Source organism: Aethalodelphis obliquidens, unplaced genomic scaffold (genome assembly GCF_003676395.1).
Source record: "Aethalodelphis obliquidens isolate GAN/ISIS:26980383/991018 unplaced genomic scaffold, ASM367639v1 scaffold7, whole genome shotgun sequence".
NCBI classification, from domain to species: Eukaryota; Metazoa; Chordata; class Mammalia; order Artiodactyla; family Delphinidae; genus Aethalodelphis; species Aethalodelphis obliquidens.
This window is the reverse complement of record NW_020837951.1, coordinates 19,467,243-19,490,757: the sequence shown is the minus strand read 5'-3', so window position 1 is coordinate 19,490,757 and position 23,515 is coordinate 19,467,243. Positions and strand designations below refer to the sequence as shown.

Genomic DNA, 23,515 nt, shown 5'->3' with positions numbered 1-23,515 from the left:
ACGAGGTGAAAGTGGACGCCGCTGGGAATAAGGAGGCCTCAGCCTGAGTCCCCTTCCGCCACCATCTGGCTGCAGGAGCTTGAGTAAATCCCTGCCCCCTCTGGCCTCAGTTTCCCCAATGTCCAATGAGGGGCTTTATAACTCTTATCTCCAAGGCCACTTCTCACTGAAGGGAGTTCCAAAAGGACACAAATCTCAGCCTTCAAGTATCCCCCATCTGGACATGTTGTTAATCGGGATAGGACTTCTCCCTGTTCCCCTAGTGTGTGAATTATGAGGACAAACTGTCCCCCTCCTGGTGGGAACCCAGGGCGTGACCCTTCTGTCCTTGGAGGCCTCTCTCCCCAGCATGTACCTGCCGGGATCAAATCTCCCGGGCGTCCCCGTGGAGCCGGCAAGCTGCTGGGCCAGGTGTTGCTCCCTGCAGGCCTTCAGATATTCCTCCTCCAAGGCCGCGTGGACAGCCTTTAGCTGCTGGAAGACCTGAAACCAGACAGGCCAGGAAGACTTGAGTGCCCAGCCCCCGTGGGCTCCATCCTTGCAGACACAGTGGACGAGACAGCTCTTTGGGGGAGGGGAGGGGCGTGGGACTCTGGGACTGCGGAGGCCTCCAGGCCCCGGAATATCTGGAAGGCTGGGGTTGGTACCCTCTGGAGGCTGCTCACTCTGGTCAATCTCCCTGCCATCAGACTGGTATGGCAGAGGCATGGCTTAGAGCACTGGCACCAGCCCCGGAGGGTACCAGTCCTTCCTGGGTAGACCTACAAGAACCCAATGTTCCCTGGTGGTCATAGTGTCAAATATGCTGTCACTATATCCCCATAAGGACCTAGTACCTGAGACACCTTAGATCCTCATCCTCGATTCTCAGAACAGTGGATTTTGGAACATTAGTCGTTCTTTTCCCAAATCCTTATAGATTATCACAACAGATGGTATTATCATCACCATCATACTGTTGATAATGATAACTAACATTTATGAGCACTGAGGCTCTGGCTAAAGCCCTTTGCATTATTCATTTAATCCTCAACATAACCCTAATGAGAGGGGTAATTTATCATCTTCATTTAAACAGGATGAAACTACAGCACAGAGAGATTAATTAAGTCAGTGAAGGTCACACAGCGGGTGAGAAAGTTGTAGAGTCGGGGTATGAACCCAGGCCCTCTAGCTCCAGAGCTCATGGTCCCAACGATTATGTCCCCACGGTAAACATGATCGTAGCTAACTCATGGGAGGTTAAAACTATGGGAGGTGGGCTCATTATCCCTGGCTTTTTATCATCCTCATCTCACTCACCCTATGCTGACAATAGACTGAGGCCAAGGACAACCTAGAGTCTAGCCCCCAGTCAAACTTTATCTTCCAACAGCTCTCAATCTCCCTGCATATGGGGGAATCAGGAGAGGGGGAAGAAAAAGAATGGTTTTGATTTTCAAGGTCCTTGATCATCCACTCAGTGAGATAATACAGTCCATATCACATTTTGTAATTGGAGAATGTGTGTAACATCTATATAGTAACATAATGCTTAGTAACATAACATTAACAGTAAAAACTATCAGACCAAGTGCGTTGCATTTGCCCTACTCACCCTCCCTCAGCTCCTCTCCCCACCCGGCTCTGCGCCTGGGGCATCAGCTGGTTTCCCCTGCGGTCTGTCTAGGGGAGGCATCTATTAGAGGTCACAGGGTGGGAGGAAAGAGACCTGGGAGGGAACTGCTCCGGGCAGGCGCTAGTCCCTGGGCTTCTCTGTCCCTGGTCGGGCTCCCTGAGGCTGCTGCCCACACTCCAGCTAACAGTCCCTTCACTGATCCCTACACCCGCAGCTTTGAGAGCTCCATCTTCTTGGGACCCTGGCTGATGCATCAGAAATCTACATTTTATATATGACCACAGTTATCTAGAAATACGAGAGCCCAGAAGGAAATAAGCCAATAATGGTTAGATTAGGGGTTTCTTTCCCTTTGCCCCCCGGTTTTCATTTTAGCAATTACTTTTATAATAAGGAAAATTATAAAAAGAAAAGGCCTTTTCCTGGTTGCCGACAGGCAATATAATCCGTGGGAAGCTGTGCAGGGCAACGATTAAGACCCTGGACTCGGGAATCAGACAGACCTGGGTCTGGGCTGTGCCGTCTACTGGCTGTGTGGCCTTCCAGCTGCCTCTCTGGGCTTCAGCTCATCCCAGTTAAATGGGGGTGAGGACTGTGACTGCCTTGCCGGGTTTTTATGGTGATAAAATGAAATAATGTACATCAAGGGCTTACCACAGTGCCTGGCACACCAGCATCTTTGCTTAATAAATGGTGACTATTGTGATATAATGATCATTATCGTGGAAAGCTAATCAGGGGCTGTTTGTTCTAAAAGGAGACACGATGTCTGGGATTCTCTGGTCTGTCTTACAGCAAACGAGGCTTCAGAGCCTGTGCCATGGGAGACAGAGCAGCTGTCTTGGCAACTCCAAGGCCATCTCTTGAAGTGGGCAGTACCTTGAGCTGGTCCTGGGGTGTCAGCTGTCCTGCTTGCAGCAGTTCTACAAAGGACTCCACCTGGGAATTGGAAAGGGAAGGAAACACGCTCCATTAATCCAGACTCAGAAGGTAAGTCCTACAGACTCCCACACTTAGCCACAATCACACTTTGGTGCGGAGAGCTGGGCCCTGCCTTGGGATGTGGGTTTTCTGACAAGCACGGAGAGGTGGGTGCCAGAAAAGCTCCACCACTGGCCTGAGCCATGGCAGCCTTGGGAAAAATCAAAGTGGAACCTCCAGGAATTTATTGACAGCAAAGCGCACTTACTCCTGTGCATGAAACCTACGGCAGCGTGGTGGGCATGGGGCAACAGGAAACAGTCTGAATGCCTATCTGTGGAACGGTATGCAGCCATCCAGAAGATGAGGGCACGTGTGTGTATTCTCATGTGTAACTGCCTCCAAGACCTACTTTTCAGCATCAAATCAAGGTACAGGACAGTGCTTATGGTAGGCTACCATCTGTATAAGATACGGAGAGAACAAAGAAGGAAAAATACAAACACAGTTGCTTATGTATTATAAACTATCTCTAGCAGGTATATTATAAACTGTCTCTAGAAGGATGCAAGAGACTAAAATATTAATTGCTTCTAGGGAGGAGAACTGGGTGGTGGGCAGGTACAAAGATGGGAGGAAGGTTTTCTACTATATGTATCCTCTGAACTTTGAACAAAGTGAATTTACTGCCTACCCAGAAATATTCAAATTTGGGACATTAAAAAAGTCAAGCTAGGGCTTCCCTGGTGGCGCAGTGGTTGAGAGTCCGCCTGCCGATGCAGGGGACGCGGGTTCGTGCCCCGGTCCGGGAGGATCCCACGTGCCACGGAGCGGCTGGGCCCGTGAGCCATGGCCGCTGAGCCTGCGCGTCCGGAGCCTGTGCTCCGCAACGGGAGAGGCCACAATAGTGAGAGGCCCGCGTACCGCAAAAAGAAAAAAAAATTTGCAAGCAAAGTTATTACGTTTATATTCAATTACTGCAAAATTTGAGTCAGGACATTCTCCCTGACACCACATTTGAAAATAAATTAAAAAAAAAAAAAAAGTCAAGGTATATTATAGTGTACATACTCATGTGACCATTTCTATAAATGCATGTGTGTGCATTAAACATTTTGCATGAAGCAGAAGGGCAAGAGGGGAAGAAAAGATTTCACTGAATATATTCTTTGTCCTGTGTGAGGGTCTTTACCATGGGTATCTATTACTGTTACAAAAATTTTTTTAATTAGAAAAAAATGGCAAAGACAATTTGGAGATTTTTAGCAATTCTAGGAAAGCTCTAGATCAGTGCCAAAATATAACCTAGAAATTTACCTAATATAATTACATTATATAATTTATATAACATAAAATAGAAATGTAATGCAAGCTGCATATGTAATTTAAAACTTTCCAGGAGCCATACTAAAAATGTGAAAAGACACAAGTGAATTAATTTTAATAATATATTTTATAAACCTAAAATATTATTTTGACATGTAATCAATGTAAAAAAATATATTGAAAATTTTATCTTCTTTTTGTTGCACAAAGTCGTTGAAAGCCGGTATGTGTTTTACACTTACAGAACGTCTCAATTTGGAGTGGCCACATGTCCAGTGCTCACTAGCCACCTGACCAGTGGCTCCTGTATGGACAGGGCAGCCTGGATCATTAGGGGTCAGCTGGTGCCCCAGATTTTGCTCAATGTGGTGACCTTGGCTTTGCTTTACTTTAGAGCACACAGGACAAGGAGGAGAAACATCTCCCCAGTTACAGGACCCAGAATGGCGGTGATTGGCGGTGATAAAAAGGAATAAAGTTCATGCTGCTACAACGTGGATGAGCCTTGAAAACATGATGCTAAGTGAAAGAAGCCAGACACAAAAGGACAAATGCTACACGAATCCATTTATAGGAAATGTCCAAAACAGCTAAACCCAAAGAGACAGAAAGTAGATGCGCAGCTGCCGGGACCTGGGGGGAAGGGGACTGGGGGGCGACTGCTTAACGCATACGCAGTTCCTTAGTGGGTGATGAAAATGTTCTAAACTTGATGGTGTTGATGGCTGCACAGCTGTGAATATACTAAAAGCCACTGAAGCATTAACTTTAAATGACTGAATTGTATGTTATGTGAATTATATCTCAATAAAGATGTTACAAACAAGAAAGAAGGAAAGGAAGGAAGGAAGAGAAGAAAGAATGGTGGTGTTTCTTTGAAAGGATTTGTTTTATGGACATGGTGATGTATGTATCGCATTTCCCTTTCTGCATTGACAACTAGGAAGCTCAAAACCAAATGTGAATCTGATAAAGCATTCAGGGTCCAGCAGAGCATTTTGTTTCTTCACTTCTCCCTAAGTTCCTTTTATTTTTTTCCTATCTTTACTTCCCCTTTGCCCCAGTTTCCTCACTTCCATTTTCAGAATGTGGTTACAATGCATGTATTTTCTAAGCTGCTTTAAAGTACTTTTGGAATAAGGCCAAGTGTATAGTTATAAACAGACCTGCAAACAATTCATAGTTATTTGGATGAAAATATAAAGGCCCCTTGAGAAGTGACTGAGGGTTGATTTCCATAATGAAAGGAACTAAGGAAGTGAGGTGATCTATCCTAAAGAGGAGAAGGTAGAGTGGAGGTTCCATAACCCTTCCAGAATCCTGAAAAAGCAGGGAGTCTCCCCCAGAAGTGAAACCGGAGGTAGTTTCAAGCACAATTGGAGAGACTTTGATGAGACACAATGCCAAAAAGGGAGTTAAATCTAGCACTGGGTGAGAAGGAGGAGGCTGGAGCTAGGAGGTCCCTAAAACCAGGGTCAGGGAGGCTCTGTTCCTAAGTTAACTCCATGAGGGGAATAACGAGTGAGCCTCGTAGACAGCCCCTCATCCAAGCGGGCAGAGGCTCTGCTTTCTCCAGGTGAGTTCCATCTCTCGTGGGCAAAGCTGGGGTTCCACTCACCTTGGCCAGGAACCGACTGGCCCGAGAAGTCAGCTCCTGGGCCTGCTCCGCTGAGGGCTGGTCCTGGGCGATGCCCGGGTCGTCTGGAAGCCACCCTAGGGCGGGTGTGCTGGGGGGCGAGGAGGGGTTCAGGTCTCCTTCAGCTGATGGCCACCCTGGAATATACAACCACTAAATGCTGGGGCCAAGAACAGTCCTTCCTGGGGCTGAGAGACAGTTGCTGAACCTCGAATCCACCACCTCCATCCTCGAATGAAAGTTCAGCCATCTCACGATCGTGCCATCTTCACAGCGACCGGAGGGAGGGGCCTGGGCAGTGTTGTCTCCATTTATTTATATAGGACAGAACAAGGTGTGGGTCAGCCCCGGATGACACAGCTAGAGCCAAGCCAGGTCTCTGGGTTTCCAGTCAATAGTGTGGGCTCCAACTCAGAAAGATGTGGGTTCAAATGCCGACCCTCCCCCATAGCAGTGTGACCTTTTACATGTCCTCACCTCTCTGAGCCTCGGTCTCCTTGACTGTCAGTGGGGTAACACCAGTGGGGACCTCACCGGGTGAGGGCTCTACAGTGACGATGCTCTTTGTCATACAACGCGTCCGAGATCACACAGCTGCTAGGTGGCAGAGCTAGGGCTTCGCCCAGGCTGCTCTGGCTCAAAGCAGACACTTTCTACATCTCCATTTGACCTCTTCAAGTCACAGGGCCCAGAGAGGGGCCTCACCTCCCTCCCTCCCCTGGCCTGAAGCCAGTGCCACCCCAGGGTGAACCAAGTGTCCCTAGAGCAGGGTTACAACAGAGGAGCCCTTCAGCCACATCTCCTCTCCCAGACTCACCTGAAGCCTCAGAGGTCTGCAGGCCCTTGGCGGGGCCTGGCCACCGCTCTACAGAGTGGGGCTGTGGGATGGTGAAGGACAAGACCTTGGTCCCCTGGGGCATCGTCCCCGTGTGGATGCTGTGGCTGGGCTGGGGCGGGTCCAAGTACAGGTTCACCTTTAAGGGAGGAGAGGCACAGCAGAGCCAAGGGTTGGAGCCAACCCACCCAAAAGGCCTCACCTTCATTCATGCCATCATTCAGGCGCTCAACAAACATGCCTTTGTATAATAAATAATACCTTTTAGTGGAACCCTTGGGTGGGGGCCAAACACTGGGCCAAGGGCTTACATATCCTTTCATGCTCTCTTTATGGCAGTCCTGAGAGGGAGGGACCATAGGCCTATCTTACAGAAGAGGGAACTGAGACTCAGAGAGGTTGAGTCACTTACTCAAAAGCTCCAGCTGAAAAATCCTTGGGCTGGGATTATAACTCTGCTTTGACCCCAAAGTCTATGGTTTTCCATATTAATGATTTTATTAATAATATTTGTTATAATATACCATAATAATATTGTAATCAATCTAATATTTAACACAGAACAAGTATAATTATATTACAGTAATATAATTAATATTTGTTATTAATAAAAATATTTCCAATAATTATCATTACATTGATAATAACTGCAGTTAATGACTGTTTGAGTGAATGAGTCAATCAACAAGCAAAGGAATTATCTCTCGGTTGTAGCACATCTCCAACATTTGAGGATGGATTTCATATGGTAAATAGTCTAGTGTTTGGGAGAGAAGTAGAGAGTCAGGGAGATGGCCAAGGAAGACCTTCTGAAGTTAAAGACCAAGTGGTTTAAAGCAGGGGGTGGCAACTATGGTCTGTTTGAGGGAACAAGGTTTTAGTGAACACAGCCGTGCTCGCTTGCTTTTGTATCGTCTGTGGTTGCTTTCATCCTGTAACAGCCGAGATGAGTTGCTACCATGGAGAATAGATGGCCCACAAAGCTGAAAATATTCACTATCTGGACCTCTACAGAGAAAGTTTGCTGATCTCTGGCTTAGCGCGTGAGCTCTGCAGTGCCTGGGTTCACACTGAAGCTCTACCACCACCCTCCTCTGAGTGCTAGAGCAGCTGACTGAACTCACCTGTCTGCACAAAGTGAGGGCTCATTAAATAGCAGCCACCACCCCCACATTCATCATCATCCACATTATAACTATTACCATCACCATCACCATCATCATCACCATCACCATCATCACCATCATCACCATCACCATCATCATCATCATCACCATCATCATCACTATTACCATCATCACCACCATCACCATCACCATCATCATCACCATCACCATCATCACCACCATCACCATCACCATCACCATCACCATCATCATCACCATCACCATCACCATCATCACCACCATCACCATCACCATCATCATCACCATCACCATCATCACCATCACCATCATCATCACCATTGTCATGTATGTGGCCATCATGCAGGCAGGTCCCTAAAAAAGCTACTCTCCTATGTTGCCTCAGTGTCCCCTGGTCCTCATGACGTCAGGCTGCTTATCTTACTGCCCTCTGCTACCCTAAGGTCAGGAGTGGGCAGCTCAGGGTGGGCTCCCAGGCCCACAGAAGGCAGCCTCTCCCTGCTTAAGCTGCTCTTCACGTCCTGGCTGTGGCAGAAAAGTCTATTCCAAAGTGAGGGACAATGGCTCAGCCGTGGCTGGGCCCCTGCTGCCTCCCCGCCTCCTTCAGGCCCAGCCTCTGATGAGAACAAAGCTGGATTTTAATAATCCCCTTGGCCATCTGCTCAGGCCCGCCTGTGGGGACTTGCCCACCAGCACCCCTCTCCTCCCAAGGTGACCCAAATCTGGGGGAGGCCCGGTCCTCCTGCGTTCTCCCCCTGCCCCACCCATCGGCCAGCCCCAGCCCGGGTCCACCAAAGGCCCAACCTGGGGGAGCAACAGGAACAAACTGCTCTCAGCACCTCTGTTTGCACAGAGGGACCAAAGGCCCGTGCAGAGGCCCGGGAAGCGGGGAGCTGGGGTGAGTGTGGGTTTGCCGAGCTGCTCAGACTTGTCCCTCCTGGACCCGTCTCTGGTGGGCAGGACTCACCCCCAGGGCCCCCGTTTAAACCAGGGTGTCCCACGGTGCTCGCTGAGGCTGGATTGGCTCCCTCAGGGGCGTTAAGCAGGGAAGGGTAGATGAGTGCGGGAAACACTGGGTTAAATAACTGACTAATCTCAGCACAGATGGGTTCCTCACAGCCTTTAAAATGCTAATGGGCTTTATGAATGGGGCGGGGAGTGGAGAGACTAGGAAATGCTTCCCCAACTCCTCCAAACACACAAACCTCCCTGGCGCCTCCCCTCCCTCCCCCCGCCCTCCCCCCTGCGCCTCTCCTCCCTCCCCCACATCCTTACCCTCCCCTCCCCCTCCCTCTCCCACTCCCACCCTCACCTCCACCAGGCGGCCATCAGAACACACACTTTAGGAAAGGCAGTTTTATGTCATCCCCCCTGATTCTTTCTGGGGTAATTTCCGGTCTCAGCCCCTCCAGATCCCCCTACAGCTGAGGTGGGGGACAGCAGCTGGAGGGAGGTGGCAACACAGCTGCGAATGCAGGACACCCCCATAAACTCTGGCCCTAAGCTAGTCACCGAGCAGTGACTCCTGACCAGCCCTGGCTCCCTGCCCACACCCCAGACGGGATCCAGTAGTGCCCCCCGGCCCGGCCCTGGAACTCCCTGGTCAGCTTCCCCAGTGGCAGAGCTCACAATCGTTTAGTCTGGATCTGTTAAACCTAAAAAAATAAATAAGCTGTTAAACCTAAAAAAAAAAAAAAAAAAAAGGGTGGGCTGTGGGCTACTGGGCTCAAACCCCAGCTCTGGTACCTACTTGTTGAGTGATCTCTCTGTGCCTCAGTTTCCCCCATGGTAAATGACTGAGGACAGTGGTCCGTACACATCATGTTTTACTATTGATATTATCACTGTAACATCATCATTCTGCCTTGTCATGCCTCTGCCACATACCCATTGCCAGGGCCCGAGCTGGGCACACCCAGGCACGGGGAAAATAGTGCCCACTCTGGAACCAGGCAAACATAGTTTAATCCCTCACTTGTAATCCCTCACAAGCCGTGGTATGTTGAGCAAACCACTCCACCTGGCTGAGCCTCAGTTTCTCTTGTGAAGAGGGTCAAATGAGATGACTCTGGCGGTGTGCTCAGCCTGGGGCCTGGTATCTTTTCACTGCTCAGCAAATGCCAGTCTCCTTCCCCTGGTCCCCACCCACTGCTGCTGCCCTAGAGCCAGGCCTGGCCTGGGTGTTTAGGGCCACATCCCCAGCCTGGGGTCCAGCCCTCCCCCTGGGGGCTCTGAGCAGAATGCAGTGGACCCCGGGGAGGTCACATCAGCCAGCTCAGCCTGGGGGAGCAGTACCGCTTCCGTCTCTGTGGACTGGGCTCCCTGGCAAGGGCTCTGAGTAGGAAGCTGCTCTGGGGTTTCCCGAACCTTCGGGGGTAGAGTCTACAGAGCTCCGGACACAGTGAGAAGCCCGGCTGGAATCTTGGCCCCCTCGGGCTCCGTGGAGCCCGGCAAGGCCCCTCCCCACTCAGGCTGCACGTCCTCCTCAGCCCCGCCTGTACTGCTTCCCAGGGCGCGGAGAGGATCGTCCTGCTTCCGGAAGAGTCCAGCTTACCTGTGCTCACCCTTCTCTTGAGGAGAACCCTCAGGCCAAGGAGTCATTTTTCCAGAAAGCAAGACCAGGTGAGCTAGTGCTGAACCATTCCTGGCCTCTCCAACCTCTCCTCCTCTGCCCCCTCACACACGCAGGGGTCTGGGTCACCAGCCAGGCTGGCGTAGGTGCATGTGGTGAGTCCCCACTGGGACAGGGGAGTGTCCGGGAGACGCACACAGCTGTGCCCCCATGGTGTCCCCTGCCTGGCACACATGGGCACCCAGTGAACATCTTCATATTAATACTATTAATCATAATAATATTCCCTAACTCTTAGGAGGTACCTGCCAGATGCCAGGTACATACGTTCCATACACGAACTCATTCTTTTAAATAAGTAAAGCGGGAAGGAAGGAAAGGAGGGAGGGAGGAGATATTCCCAGCCTCTGACCCTGACCTTGACCTTTGGCAACCTATGCCCCTCCTGGGGCCCTGATTCTCCGATCTGTGAGACAGGGGAGCTGAGGCTTTGGACCCCATGACCAGTTCCTTTCTCCTCGGACCTTCTAGGAGCCTGCGGCCATGAAAATGTGGTTTCCCCAGAGAGGATTCCTCACCAAGCCCTCTACTACCCCCATCCCTTCGGCCCCTGAAACTGCCTCAGAGATGTGGAAGAAGCCTTAAGACATGGGGGGGAGGAAGGGGAGCCCGTTGGCTCCTAGGAGGCCCGATGAACCCCCTTTTACAGTTGTGCCCAAGGAGGCCCGGATGGAAAGGAGCTGCCTGGGTCAGGAGGTGCGTATGGGGACGCGGAAGTCCTGCTCCTAGAACAGGGCCCCTTCTTTCGTTTCCTCATCGTGGCTGCCTCGGCGACACTTCACAAAAGAAGCATCGCTAGACGGTGGAGAGCAGCGGCCTGGCAGGAGCAGGGGTCTCGGAGTGTGATGGGGACAGCCCGGGTTGGGGGGGGCGTCGTGAGAGGGAGGGTCTGCGTCTCTGCACCCCACCTCCCACCCCTCCTCCGCTGCTGCCTGATGGGGCAAGAGGTGGGGAGAGGTAAGCCGGAAACCAGGAGGGGCTGTGAGAGCCCCACTTCCTGCCTCACCTCAGAAAAGGGGAAGGGCCCAAGTGCAGAATTCACAGCTTCCCCTAGGCGGGGTGGAGCCTGGGCAGGATGGAGGTGGTGGATTTCCCCTCTCCCCCCTCCCCCGGCCCCACACTAGACATTCAGTGAGGAGAGAAGCTGTGGGTGAGAAGTTGGGGCAGGAGAAAAGGCAAAGGTGTGATCTGGCAAGTATCAGCCTCAGGGGTTGAGCAGAAATTCTGTGCTACTCCCTTGGGGCTCGAGAGCCCAAGTAACTTCCTTAAGGTCACACAGCTAGTCAGTAATGGAACCAGGAGTTGTGCCCAGGTGGTCTCACTCCAGAGCTCATCTAGAAGCAGAGAGCTTCCGGTGAAAACTCCTGGGCACCCTGGATTCCAGCATTCAAGGACTCAAAGTTCATCAACAGTAAAGGAGATTGAGCCTGGAGAGGGCAAGGTCACTGCCCCAGGTCACAGAGTGACCTTGTGGTAGAACAAGGAAGGCCCGGGTTCCTCTATCCCCAGGGTCTCCCGAGCGGCCCCCTCCACCCCACCGGGCCCAGTACCTTGGCTCCGAGGCGCAGCTGGTCGATGGTGTTCTCAGCCTCAGCGTACTTGGTGAGGAGCCTGTGGTAGTCCTCCTGCAGGAGATGGGGGTGTGCAGTGAGGTCACGCACCAGGCCCCTCACTGTGAGACCCCTCGCAGGGAACCCACTCCCCAAAGGGGGCCTCTGGGTGCCTCGGAGTGAAAGAACTCTGTAGTGGTAGCTCAGCAGACCCCTTCAGGCTCACGTGCAATACGGACCCCCACGGCCAAATTCCGGGGGGTCGGGGGTGGCAGGACAACTCCTCCACCATCCCTTCTTCTACATCCCTGACAGTGAGTCAGGGATGGGGGCCTTTGGGCTGGTCCGCCTCGATGCATAACCATAGCTACTTGCTTATTTGTCCGAATTCCCTGCCCTCATCTGTCTTCCCCACTGCTCTGTTCCCAGGAATTAAGTAGTATGTGCTTAATAAGTATTTTTTAATGGCTGATTGAATCATCTAAGCGTCCGGAAGTAGAAAAGTAGAAGACTTGAAAATCACGGTTGCCTTTACTCAGAGTCACGATTTGCCATACACAAAACTGAAGAGCTTCTTAAAACAAGTCATTACGGGGGGGAAAAGCAAGAACAAGTGTCACTGGTCGCCTTTGAAGGAGGCCAGGGAACTGATGCGTTGTTCTGAACACTGGTAATTAGAAGGGCAGAATCAAGCGTTTCTCCTGTCTTTCCCATGTGAACGAGGCCTTGGTAACCAAATAGTTGGTGAGGGCAAGTTTCACTTCATAGAAGATTTCCCGCAAATAAATGCAGAAGGAATGCTAGCATTAGGATACTACCACTCTGTCCCCCCCAGTGAAAGCCTGGATCAAGGCAACGACCATCAGGGGTCCTTAACACCACAAACGAGACACCAGCAAGCAGTTTACACCCCCTGAAGGCACCACCTGTGATGGGCTCTTGCCAAAAAAAATCCCTACCGGCACAGAGCTCCTGATCTGGGGGGAAGTAAACAGGCGACGACAATTCAAAAACGCCTCTGCCTCTAACTGGGCAAAACACAGGACACAGAGAAGACAACGCGACACGTGAAGAAACATCGGAGAGTGTATCAGCAAACCGCAAAGTGTGGGAGACTCTACAGGACAGAAACCCGTTTCCTTAACAAATAAATTACAAGGAAGAAGGAGATTTGACAAAGAATGCAAACAGAAAGGCAGGGTGGGGAGGTGGTGCGCAGAGACTTGAGAAGGCACATCGGCCGCATGCAGTATCTGAGCCGTGTTCGGATCCTGGTTCGAACCAACCAAAATAAACAAGCCATTTATGAGACAGAGTGGGAGACGCGAACACTGACTGGACGTTGGTTGATATTAAGGAATTGGTGTTGAGTCTCAGGTATGCTGAGAGTAGGTTATCTTTAAGAGAGATTCCTTATCGTTAGACACACACTGAAATATTCGGGGGTAAATGATTTGAAGCCTGAACATTGCTTCAGAATACTCCAGTAGGGTGAGAGGAGGAACAGGTGAGGCCATAGATGAAAACGGTTGCCAGGCGCTGGGCGATGGGTCCATGGGGGTTCGTCATACTATTTTCTCTCTTGTGTATGTCTTGAGTTTTTCATAGCACGAGTTAAAAGCAAACAAACACGGTCTACCCTCGCAGCATGAATGCAATCACTGCTTTTTTGAGCCAAGGGCTTGGGACTGTCCTCATCGCAGGGGACCCCTGGCCGAGCCCCAAGGCCCCCCACCCCGACCAGCCTCCAACCCAGACCGACAGGTGCCTTGGTGTAGAAATGAGTCGGGCTTACCTGGAGCTGATGGACCAGCTTGGTGGCCTGTTCGGGCGTCTGAAATTCTTGGGGTAACCTGGTGGTGGGGTGAGTAGGAGGGGGGTCCTCTCCCGGGCAGACTTCTCCGCTGTTTAACAGCAACTCCCGCACAATCTCGGCAGGTGACTTGAAGATCAGTGGCCTGGCAGGGCCCTCAGGCAGTCTGCTGTGGCTCCTGGCTTTGGGGGGGCGGTAAGTCTCATCTTTGGGGAACTTCACCCGGGGTCCCACCTTGGAGAAATCAGGGAGCGGGTAGTTCAGCCGCCCCCGGCCATACTTGGGGGTGTCAGAAGATGAGTGACCAGCCAGAGTGGCTCCCGGCCTGGGCGGCGGCCTGTCCTGTCGAGCTGGCCTAGGTGGAGGCTTCAGGGCGCTGATGGAGCCGGTGAATCGGGAAGGGAGCGGCTTAGGTGATACGCGTGTCCGCTTCCAGGATTGGTCCCCGGGCTGAGGGCAGGAGAGGCTGGTGGTTTCTCTCCTCCATCTATCTGCAGGACACTGGACTCTCTGGGCTGGAGGGGCTGAGGACTCCTGGAATTCCGTGGCCGTCGCCAGAGTAACGCTTCCTCCAGTTCTATCGTTTGGGTTTAGGAGGTGGTGGCTGGAGCTCTGGGGTGAAGTTTCTGCCAGGGCAGCGGGCGGGGGGACATCAGTCTCTCCTTCCCAGGTAGAATCCAGACTGCCACTGGGGTTGAGGTTCACAGTTCCACTGCTCCAGGACCTGGCAGACTCAGAATGTTCTCGAAGTTTGCCTCCACTGGCTTGTTCATCAGAAGCCACCCAGCCTGTGGGTTGACCCCAGCCCAGAGCCATGGGGCTGGTGTTCCCATTGCCCCCCGAGCTGAGATCAGTGTCATACCCCAACCTTGGGGAGCTCTCTCCAGCTTCCTGGACCTCAGGACCACCCAGGGCCTCATCTGGCTCCTCTTCAGTCATGTCCAGTTGAGGATACTGCTGTGGGGGCCAGTTGAGTGGCAAGTTGGAACTCTCTGGGCTGTCCACATCCTCTGCTTCAAGCTCTGGAAAGAAGGTCATTGCTTCGTATACGCCAGGTCTGGACTCACTGTGTCACACTACCTAGGCCATCTCACCCCTCTGGGCTTTCATTTCCTCATCACATGGCGACGGCAAGAAGCCCAGCGATCCCCCCATAGGGCCAAATACTTTTCGAACACCTCCTCTAGTTGTCTCAAAGGTCCTCCAAACTCAATCCTCAACCTGGTTGTCCCCCTAGCGTTTCCTGTCTCAGCAAATGGAAACATCATCCACCCAACTGCACAAACCAGAAACCTGGGAGGCATCTTTGCCATCTCCCTCCCCCATCCCCCCGCCATCCAACCTGTCACCTGGTCCTGTCCTGATTACCTCCTATGGTGCTCTCGAACTCACCTGCTGCTCTAGAGTCCAGAACCACCAGGTTTGCCCAAGTCTACCTCCTCTCTTGCCTGGACCACTGTAGCAGCCACCTAATCATCTCAATCCTCACTCTTATTCTCCATATGAAAACTCTTCACTGTCTTCCTGTTGTTCCCAGGAGAGAGCTGAACCTTTAATATGGTCCTAAGGTCCCTGTCTCCACCCCGCATTAGCTCCGTGGTTCCCCTCAGTCTCTCCCTGCTCTAGCCGTGCCACATCCTCTCCTACCACAGGGCCTTTGTACATGCTGATCCCTCTGCTAGGGTCCTCTCTCCCTCCCTTTGTCTAGTTAACTCCTATTTGTCCTTCATACATTAACTCAACCTTGACCGCATCAAGGAAGTCTTCTCTGATCTCTCTAACTTAGGTCAAAAGCTCTCTTTTATAGGGTTTCATATGACTGAATACCTCTACTTTGAAATATTTATTACAGCTGCAGTTTTCCATTTATTTATGTGATTCTTTCATTAATATTTTCCTCCCTCACTACACCGTAGGCTTCATGAGGGCAAGGATGCTCTCTGTTTTTATTTATTATTGTATTTGCAGAGGAGGTGCTCAATATTTGTTGACTGAAAAGAAGGAAAGAAGAAAGGAGGACAGTAAGGTATGCAAAGCTCCCAGAAAACGGATAGTTGTTATAATTATTAGACAGTAAGTGCTCAAGAAATATCCATTCATCCATCCCACTCACCCATCCACCCACTCACCCATCCAACACCCACTCACCCATTGATCCAACCATCCAACCTTTCAATTGTCCATCCATCCACCCACTCACCCATCCATCACCCACTCACCTACCTATCCATCCAGCTATCACTTATCCATCCATCTATCCATCCACCTATCTGCCTATCCACCTACCCATTCATTCATCCATCTGTGCATCACCCGTGCAGTCAGTGCTTATGGAGCACCTCCTCTGTCCTAGACCCTGTGTCAGCCTCTGGCACAGATCCAAGGTTTCATGAGCTACAGTCTGGGTACCACCAAGCACAGACTCTGCTCTGGCCAGATGCACCTTTGTCATAACCATTATATCACTCTTTGCTTCCCCATGCTCTTTCCCCTACCCTTGGCACCTCTACACCTTTCATCTCCTTAAAACCTCCTTCAGCGAGTCTCTCTCGTTTACAGCAGCGCACTTGAAGCCCAGAAAGGTTAAGTAACTTGCCAAAGATCATGCAGTGGTTCAGAGCAGTCCTGGACTTAGAAGCAAGGTCCCAGCTATGCAGGCAAGTTAGTCTCTGCTGATGGGGGTCATGCAGTGGGATGAAGAGATCGGGCTTTGGAACCGGGCAGACGTGGCTTCAATCCTGGCCCTTCTGATCCCTCATAGGGCACCATGAACAAGTAGCTGACCTCTGTGGCAATCTTTACTCTACCTGGAGGCTATTCTCTCCTACCTGGAAGAAGGTGGTGAGGAAAGGTGGAGATATGGCTTGCGCCCTGCCCAGCCCTTTGCCTGGCACACAGTAAGGGCACAGGACATGGCAGCAGCTGTTACATTACAGCAGGGAGTTACCATGTGACCTCAGGAAGAGATGCCTCTGCCCCTTCATCCCAGTGCATCCCTGTCACCATTCCCTAAGGAGAGCTCGGAAATAGCTCCTGAGTGGGTAGCTGTGGGCAGACCCCACTTTAAACAGACCTGGCATGAGGAACTTGGGGTCACTGCACAATCTACTATCAGCCTGACGGCTTCTCTGACATCTACGGATTCTGATCCCAGAATCCTAAGACAGGGGCGTTTCATTCATATTCGAATGCAATAATCACTATGTAATCAAGTTCAAAGGTGTTATTACTCCCATTTCACAGATGGGGAAACCAAGATTCAGAGAGGAGAAGGGACTTGTTGAGCCAAGCTAGGAATTTAGTCTCAGTTGTTCTTAATGCAGAGAAAACAGTTATTTTAGAAAACAAGGGAAGCCAACATTCTCGTTGCTAATTGGGATTTTAAAACATCGTAGAAATGGGCAGAACCCTTGGACCAAGCAATTTAAAATATCAACGTTATTATCAAATTAAGTGTGCAAAGATATACTAATGACATATCTCTGCACTATTTATAATAGCAAAAACTGAGAAACTACCTAAATGCCCAGCAGTAAGAGGACTGGCCCAACAAATTACAGAATATTCACACCACGGAATTCCTAAGCAGACATTAGAAATGACTTGTGGAAGAATATTTGATAAGCTGGGAAAGCGTTCATGTCTATTAAGTTACAAAAAAGCAAGTTACAATAGAGTTTGTAGAATACTGTTGCATATTCATGCTACATTTATATATATATATATACACACACACACACACACACACACACACACACACACACATGGAAGAGAGCAGCTAGCTGGATAATAAGTAATTTTTAGTTTTTTCTCCTTTGGCTTATATTTTCTGATTTTTCTGCAAAGAACAGTACTGTTTATATAATTTAAATCTTAAAAAAATTTTAAATTGTAGACTTCGTAGATTTTAACTTAAAAAATTTTTGAAACTCTCTCTATTCCTGCCTCCCGCCAGAAGGGGGGAATGTTTGGGGGACACCACTGTGGGATTGCAGGGGAGTCGGTCTCACCCTCTTCTGCAGACTCTCCTGATTCAGGATCTGGGTGCCCATCAGGCTGTGAGTCCGGGCCCCTCCACTCCAGTGGCTGCAGGCACTGCTGGGCCAGGCGGAAGTCCTCCAGGAGCTCAGGGCTGGTGGCACTGGGAAAGGGCGCCTCTTCTACCAAGCTGCACGTGCCGCTCCCATCAGCATCCTTTCCCTTTTCGGCCCAGGCCCAGCGCCTCCGCCGGGGCCCCTTTCCCAGGCCTGACTCGGCCCAGTGGACCTCCGTCCCGGAGCTGGTCATTGGGCCTGGCCTGAGTTTCACCTGGGCCCCTTCATCTTCAGGAGACGGAGCTGCCCCTATGGGCACCAGGGTTCCCGCTGGCTCCTCTCAGCACAATCCATCCTGCCTGTGGCCTGTCGGGGACACAATCAAATGGAGAGCGTTAATCCTTGAATCCCCTCCTTTCTTCAGAAGCAGAAATTACCAGCAGGAACTCTGGAGTCAGAAGCCCTGCATGGCCTTGGCCAAATCACTCCACCTTGGATTTCTTCATCAGTAAAACTGGAGTCATAATTCCTCTCTCTCTCTAGAGTTTTATAAAATTACCTGAGATATGGGATAAGGAGGCCAGCGGCCAGCACACAGCAGGTGTCCCATGTGTGCTGGTGCCTGTTACCACGTGCCAGCCTCCACACATGGGCGCCGGGGCACAGGCCCTGCTCACATGAGAACTGAGGGCCCAGGGGGAAGCAGACAAACAACCTGGCACCTAGAGATCAACGTGAGAACGATGGGAAAGCACGGGGAGGGCCCCTGGGGGTGCAGGGCAGGCCCAGGAAGTCAGGATAGGTCCCATTTAGGGGCCACGCGCTCTGGGAACCTTCGTGAGTGGGGGACCGGTGAAAAGAGCATTCCATTATCCAAAATAATTGAAAACAGGTACTCAGACGAATACGTGTACACGCACTTTCCTAGCAGCACTATTTGCAATCGCCGAAAGGTGGCAACAGCCCAGATGTCTATCAGTGGATGGATGGACAAACAAGTTGTGGTCTATCCGCACGGTGGAATATCGTCCAGCCACTAAAAGGAGTGAAGCACTGACACGTGCTACGAGGATGAATCTCAAAACCGTGATGCTAAGTGAAAGAAGCCAGACACAAAAGGTCACGTACTGTATGATGCTAACCGTACGGAATATCCGTAACAGGTAAATCCCATTGCTGACTAGTGCTTTAGCTGGGGGAGTGGGGAGAGGGGAGTGACTGCTTGAATGGGCACAGGCGTCCTTTCGGGGTGATGAAAACGTTTTGGAACTAGATAGAGGTGGTGCTTGCACAACTTTGTAAGTATACTAAATGTCACTGAATTGTTCATTTTAAAATGGTTAAATTTTATGTTACGTGAATTTCACCTCAATGAAAAACATTTTTCAGGCAGGGGTTCCATCAAGTACCAAGGCCTGGAGGCAGGAGGGGGCGGCATGTAAGTGGTTTCCCCATGGCTGTGCTAGTGGGGGCAGGAGCTGGGGCTCTGATTGCAGAGAGTGTGGGCATGCAGACCATGAGAGAGCACGTCGAGGTGCAGTTAGAAGTTTCTTTCTGGCTGCCTGGGGAGAATGAACCAGAGGGAGAGCCTGGTTGCACAGGGACCTGTGGCACAGGAAGGATGGCTGCAGAAGGGCTCCTCCCCGCCTGTCTTCTATCCTCTCCTCCTTTCCCTCTCTCCCTTCTCTCCCTCCCATCTCCTCTCCCCTCCCGCTATGGCCAACACCCCCAAGCGCTTCCTCTGATCCCTGGAAACACAAGGCTGACAGAGCAGCGGCGTGGTCCCACCCAAGGAGCTCATGCAAAGCACCCACTCTACGGGCAGGAAAACTGAGGCCCAGAGAGCAGAGGGGCCTTGGCTGAAGCCACACATGGGTCGGGACAAGGCTGGCATGAGAGGTTACCTTGCAGCTCGCGTCCCGGCTCTTCCCTCCGTGCCGTGGAGACAATAACTCCAGGCCTCCCAGGACAGACACGCCCTGTGTTTGTCCCTGCAGCCTCGTGTGCGATTGGGTCTTGGTCAGAGCCTTGGTTCATACCGTTGGGAAAAGTCAGCAGGCAACTATTTCTGGATAGAGAGTCCCCCAGGGATTGGCTGGCGCCTTTTCAAAGGCTGGGGTAGGAACGGGGACTAACATTGTCCCCACTCTGGTCTCAGGGGCCTCACCCTCTTCCCCCGACACAATCTTCCTCCCTCCTCCCTGAATTTCCCCCAGATCACCCTGTAAGCCACATGACCCCCGCCACATACGCTGGGCCCTCGCTGTGCCCACCCAGGCTAGAAGCTTCACTGCCTGTTCTCGATCTGCCCTCACCCCAAACAGGTAAGTAGGTCATAGGAAAACTATTCTTCAAATGAGAAAACCAGAACTCAGCATGGAATAGTTACTTGACCAAGTTCACCCAGCTGGTTAGTGACAGCAAGATTTGGACCTGTCGATTTTGGCCCAGGGAGTGGTCTCCAGTGTTTTTTTTTTTTTAATCACACAACTCATCATTAAAAATATATTTGCTCATACACCTAACATGTATTTCTTATAACATCATCTGCATGCCTTCTCACACGAATATATTACGTGTTAGAAAAAATATATCTAAAATTGAATTTTTAAAAAGATCCAATAGAAAATAAATATTTTAAAAGGAAGTTCTAATCCTTGCTTTCCACATCCTCTCGGGGCGCCTGTACCCCTCTTGGAAATCCCTGCCAGCTTGAGTGCTTTTAAGAATCCTCTAAGAATGCAGATCCCTAAGGTCAACCTGAAGAGAGCGGGACTCCATGGCCCTGGGATGAGGCCCAGGAGTCCGCATTTTAAACCAGCGCCCCGGGCAAGGCCCACCCTTTGACCTCGACTAGGCCTTTTGGGCCCTGCCACAATGGCAGGTGTGCAAGGTGCTAAAAGCCTTGCTTTTCTCTTTCTGAAACCTCTGCCAAGGAAGTGGCTGGGGGAGGCGTGTGGGGGTTTTTTTGACTTCTAAAGGGCTTTTTTTCTAGCCGTGCCACAGAGCAGCCCGTCCAATCACAGAGGCCTCGGGTGCACAAAGAGGAACATCCTGTCTCCTGGGATGACTCAGTCATTGCAGAAATCTCACTGTGACCAGGGAAAGCCTCTGGTTGGAGGCAGCTGCGGTCACTGGCTGGAGTTTTGCACATGTTCCCCAGGCCCCCAAACCTGTGAGCCTCTCATGAGCAAAAGCTCTGCATTTCGCGCACGCCACAGCCCTGGGTGCCATGGAGTCCAGGACAGGTCGGTCAGCCAGTCAGTCAACAAACACACACGAGTGCCAAGCACGTGCTGAGCTCACGCTGGGACAAGGACACCTGCTCACTGGGCTGCTGTGAAAGAGAAGCAGGCAGGGTGTCTGGAGACCAGCTTCTGGCCCCGGTGCTGCTCATCCACCGTGAACTGCTGGGCTTAGGTTTTCCTCAATGTAAGATGGAGAAAACGCCACCCGCTCTCGCAACCATGGGGAGTGGTGCCCTGTTAGGGTGGGCTGGGAGGTAGGGGCGGGGCTAAGTGAACTTTGAGGTTCCTGGTTGACTTGTTGGCTTCTGAGGACCACAGACTCCAAACAGTTAACCCCCTCCTCCTGCCTGAGGTCCCAATTCAGAGTAACAAAGATATATATTGAGCACCCAGTGGGTGCAAATTAAGAAAACCTATGACCTCCTACTGTGTGCCAAGCACCACAAGACAAGAGGAGTACAGACCTGAGTAAAAGTGTTCCAAAATTTCAGATGGGGGGTGGGTACACGATTACTGTCGAAGGACGCATTAAGCTGGGCCTGAGAGACAAAGAGGATTTGGGGGAGAAGAATGAGGAAGGGCATTCCAGGCAGAGGGAACAGCACGGGCAAAGGCACAGAGGTCTGAAAGTATGAACAGAACTAGACAGAGAGCTATGGCAGGGGTCCCTGAATGGCGGCCAAAGACAGGGTGGTTCTGGACAGCCTTCTCGAGGGCACAGGGCTGCTCCCGAGGGGCAGTGGGGTTGGGAGCCTGAGCCCAGGAGAGCCCCGTGAGCACTAAGTCCCTTCAAGGGCTGGGCTGTCCTTGTGGGACTGCTTCCTCCAGGGCTCAGGGGCCCTGCCAGCCCCGGAGAAACCAGCCCCACAAGGAGGCACCACCCATTCCCCGTCCTTTTGTACGTCTCCTCCCTCCATCCACACCACCTCTGCCGCTGGCTCTCTCGAGGGTCTGCGAGACCCTTGTGGTCTCTTTGTCCCCTTCCCGAGTGGCTCAGCCACCGCCAGGGGGCTTCGCTGCCCCCAGGTCCAAAAGTGGAGACCCTTCCCTTTATGGCTCAATCCCCAGGTTCTCCTCTGCCAACTTCAGCCGCGCAGCCCACTTCTGCTCCCTCATGCCCTCCCAAACCCCTTACCATCCAGCAGAGCTCTCCGAGGCACCAGCCGCCTTGCTCCCACCCAGTCCCTGACATCTCTCAGATGTGGAAACTGAGCCGCAGAGAGGTGGCCGCCTTTCACAAGACCTCGCAGTCCGGAAGCGTGGCTAGGGATTGAAATCCACGGCTTGTGACTCTGAAACCAAGTCCATCAGACTTGGTGGGGCAGCGAGAGGAAGGGGAAGGAAGACCCCCTTACCAAGTGGCTGGGCCCCTCCAGAAAGGCTGGGCTTTTGAGCTCAGAGCCCCATACTCGGCAGCCCTCCCTGAGCAGCTGGTAGGGCACAGACCTACTGTTCTCAAGGGGTTCCCGCCAGCCATGTAGAAACCAGTTCCCGCCAGCCGTGCAGCACAGCCACTTCCCCCTCTGGACGTACCCTGCCCCCAGCTCTCTCCGGTGGAGGCAGCAGAGGCCGAGGAGAAAGAGGAAAGGTGCCGCTTGCTGCTGCGGACCCTTGCCCCGCCAGCCTGAAGGGCTTGGCCGGGTCTGCTGGCCCATCCCTGGCTCCTCTCCTTGTCCTTACTCGGCAGAAGGCGCCACTCTTTAGTGGGGACCCCCTGCTGCCTCCTGGCTGCTGCACACCCGTGCATCATGTCTGAAGCCCCTTAGCAGCCCCTGGGGCTAACGCGCCATGTGCAGATGAGGACACCCCGGGCACAGAGAGGGACCAGCACTTGCCCAGGTTCACAGAGATCAGAATCAGAGCTCTGGCTGGGATCCAGCATCCTGAGGCTTGAGAAAATCCCCCCAAAATCCACCCTTGCCCTGGGGGCCGGGCTCCCCTAAGCCAGAGAGAAGTAATACAGCTGCCACAGCTGCAACTTCCTGGCTGGGCTGGTCCAGCCGCCCGGACTGTCCCAGAGAGCCTGTGACTGGCCCTTCCAGGGGGAAGGCGGCTCCCCCAACCCCCGCCCTCCTCGGCTCCCTCACCTCTCTCGGGCTCCACCACCATCCTGCTGGCCCAGGCTCAGGGGACCTGCATGTGGAGTCTTTGTTCCAAACCTGGGGAGCCCCCTGCCTCCATGGCGCCCTGGCCCGCCTCCAGGCCGCTCTGCCAGCCCCAGTCGCTGCTCACAGACTAGCATCGCTCCCCACCTCTCCCCGCCCCTGCTGCGGCTGAGGCCGCCTCGCCTCGGCAGGAAGCGCCCAGCCTGATTTCCTACAAGTATTTGTCAGAAGGAGGGGGTTCGTCTGCATGCAGAGTGAGGGGGAGCAGAAGAAGCTTAACCCCTTGCAGGCCCTCTGCAGGTCGGCACCGCTCAGGAAAGGACTCATAGAAACTTCCAGTGTCCGAACTTGGGACCATCTCAGCCAAAGTACAGAGCGGGGAAAATAAAGTCCAGAGAAGGTCAGAGGCTTGGCCAAGGTCACACAGCGTGCTGAGCCTAGAAGGAGGTCTCCAGCAGCCTCAACCCTTTGAGGGTCTTCTCCGTAGCCCCTACCATCCAGGGCGTGAACTCGATCGAGGATCCCTCTCTCACTAGGGCAGTGCCCATCTGTACAATGGGAGCCCAGACTGGATGCTTGCTTGGCACCCTTCCAGCTCTGACTCTCTGTCCTGTCTGCCAATATGCGACTAAACACCTCAGGAAGGCTGCAA

General features: G+C 52.2%; 1 protein-coding gene across 1 annotated transcript in view; it reads right to left on the bottom strand.

The window, feature by feature from the left end:
- The window catches only part of AKNA (AT-hook transcription factor), a 39,998-nt gene extending 20,420 nt beyond the window's left edge, over nucleotides 1-19,578 (bottom strand). The window contains exons 1-10 of the mRNA XM_027105099.1: nucleotides 19,415-19,578; nucleotides 18,431-18,602; nucleotides 17,487-17,876; nucleotides 13,459-14,498; nucleotides 11,664-11,738; nucleotides 6,319-6,475; nucleotides 5,979-6,047; nucleotides 5,484-5,638; nucleotides 2,498-2,557; nucleotides 356-483 (exon numbers count right to left, since the gene is read on the bottom strand). Coding sequence (XP_026960900.1) covers nucleotides 356-483; nucleotides 2,498-2,557; nucleotides 5,484-5,638; nucleotides 5,979-6,047; nucleotides 6,319-6,475; nucleotides 11,664-11,738; nucleotides 13,459-14,498; nucleotides 17,487-17,763 — 1,961 coding nt within the window. The 5' untranslated portion in view covers nucleotides 17,764-17,876; nucleotides 18,431-18,602; nucleotides 19,415-19,578. The remainder of the gene's footprint in view (nucleotides 1-355; nucleotides 484-2,497; nucleotides 2,558-5,483; nucleotides 5,639-5,978; nucleotides 6,048-6,318; nucleotides 6,476-11,663; nucleotides 11,739-13,458; nucleotides 14,499-17,486; nucleotides 17,877-18,430; nucleotides 18,603-19,414) is intronic.
- Nucleotides 19,579-23,515: the final 3,937 nt, after the last annotated feature.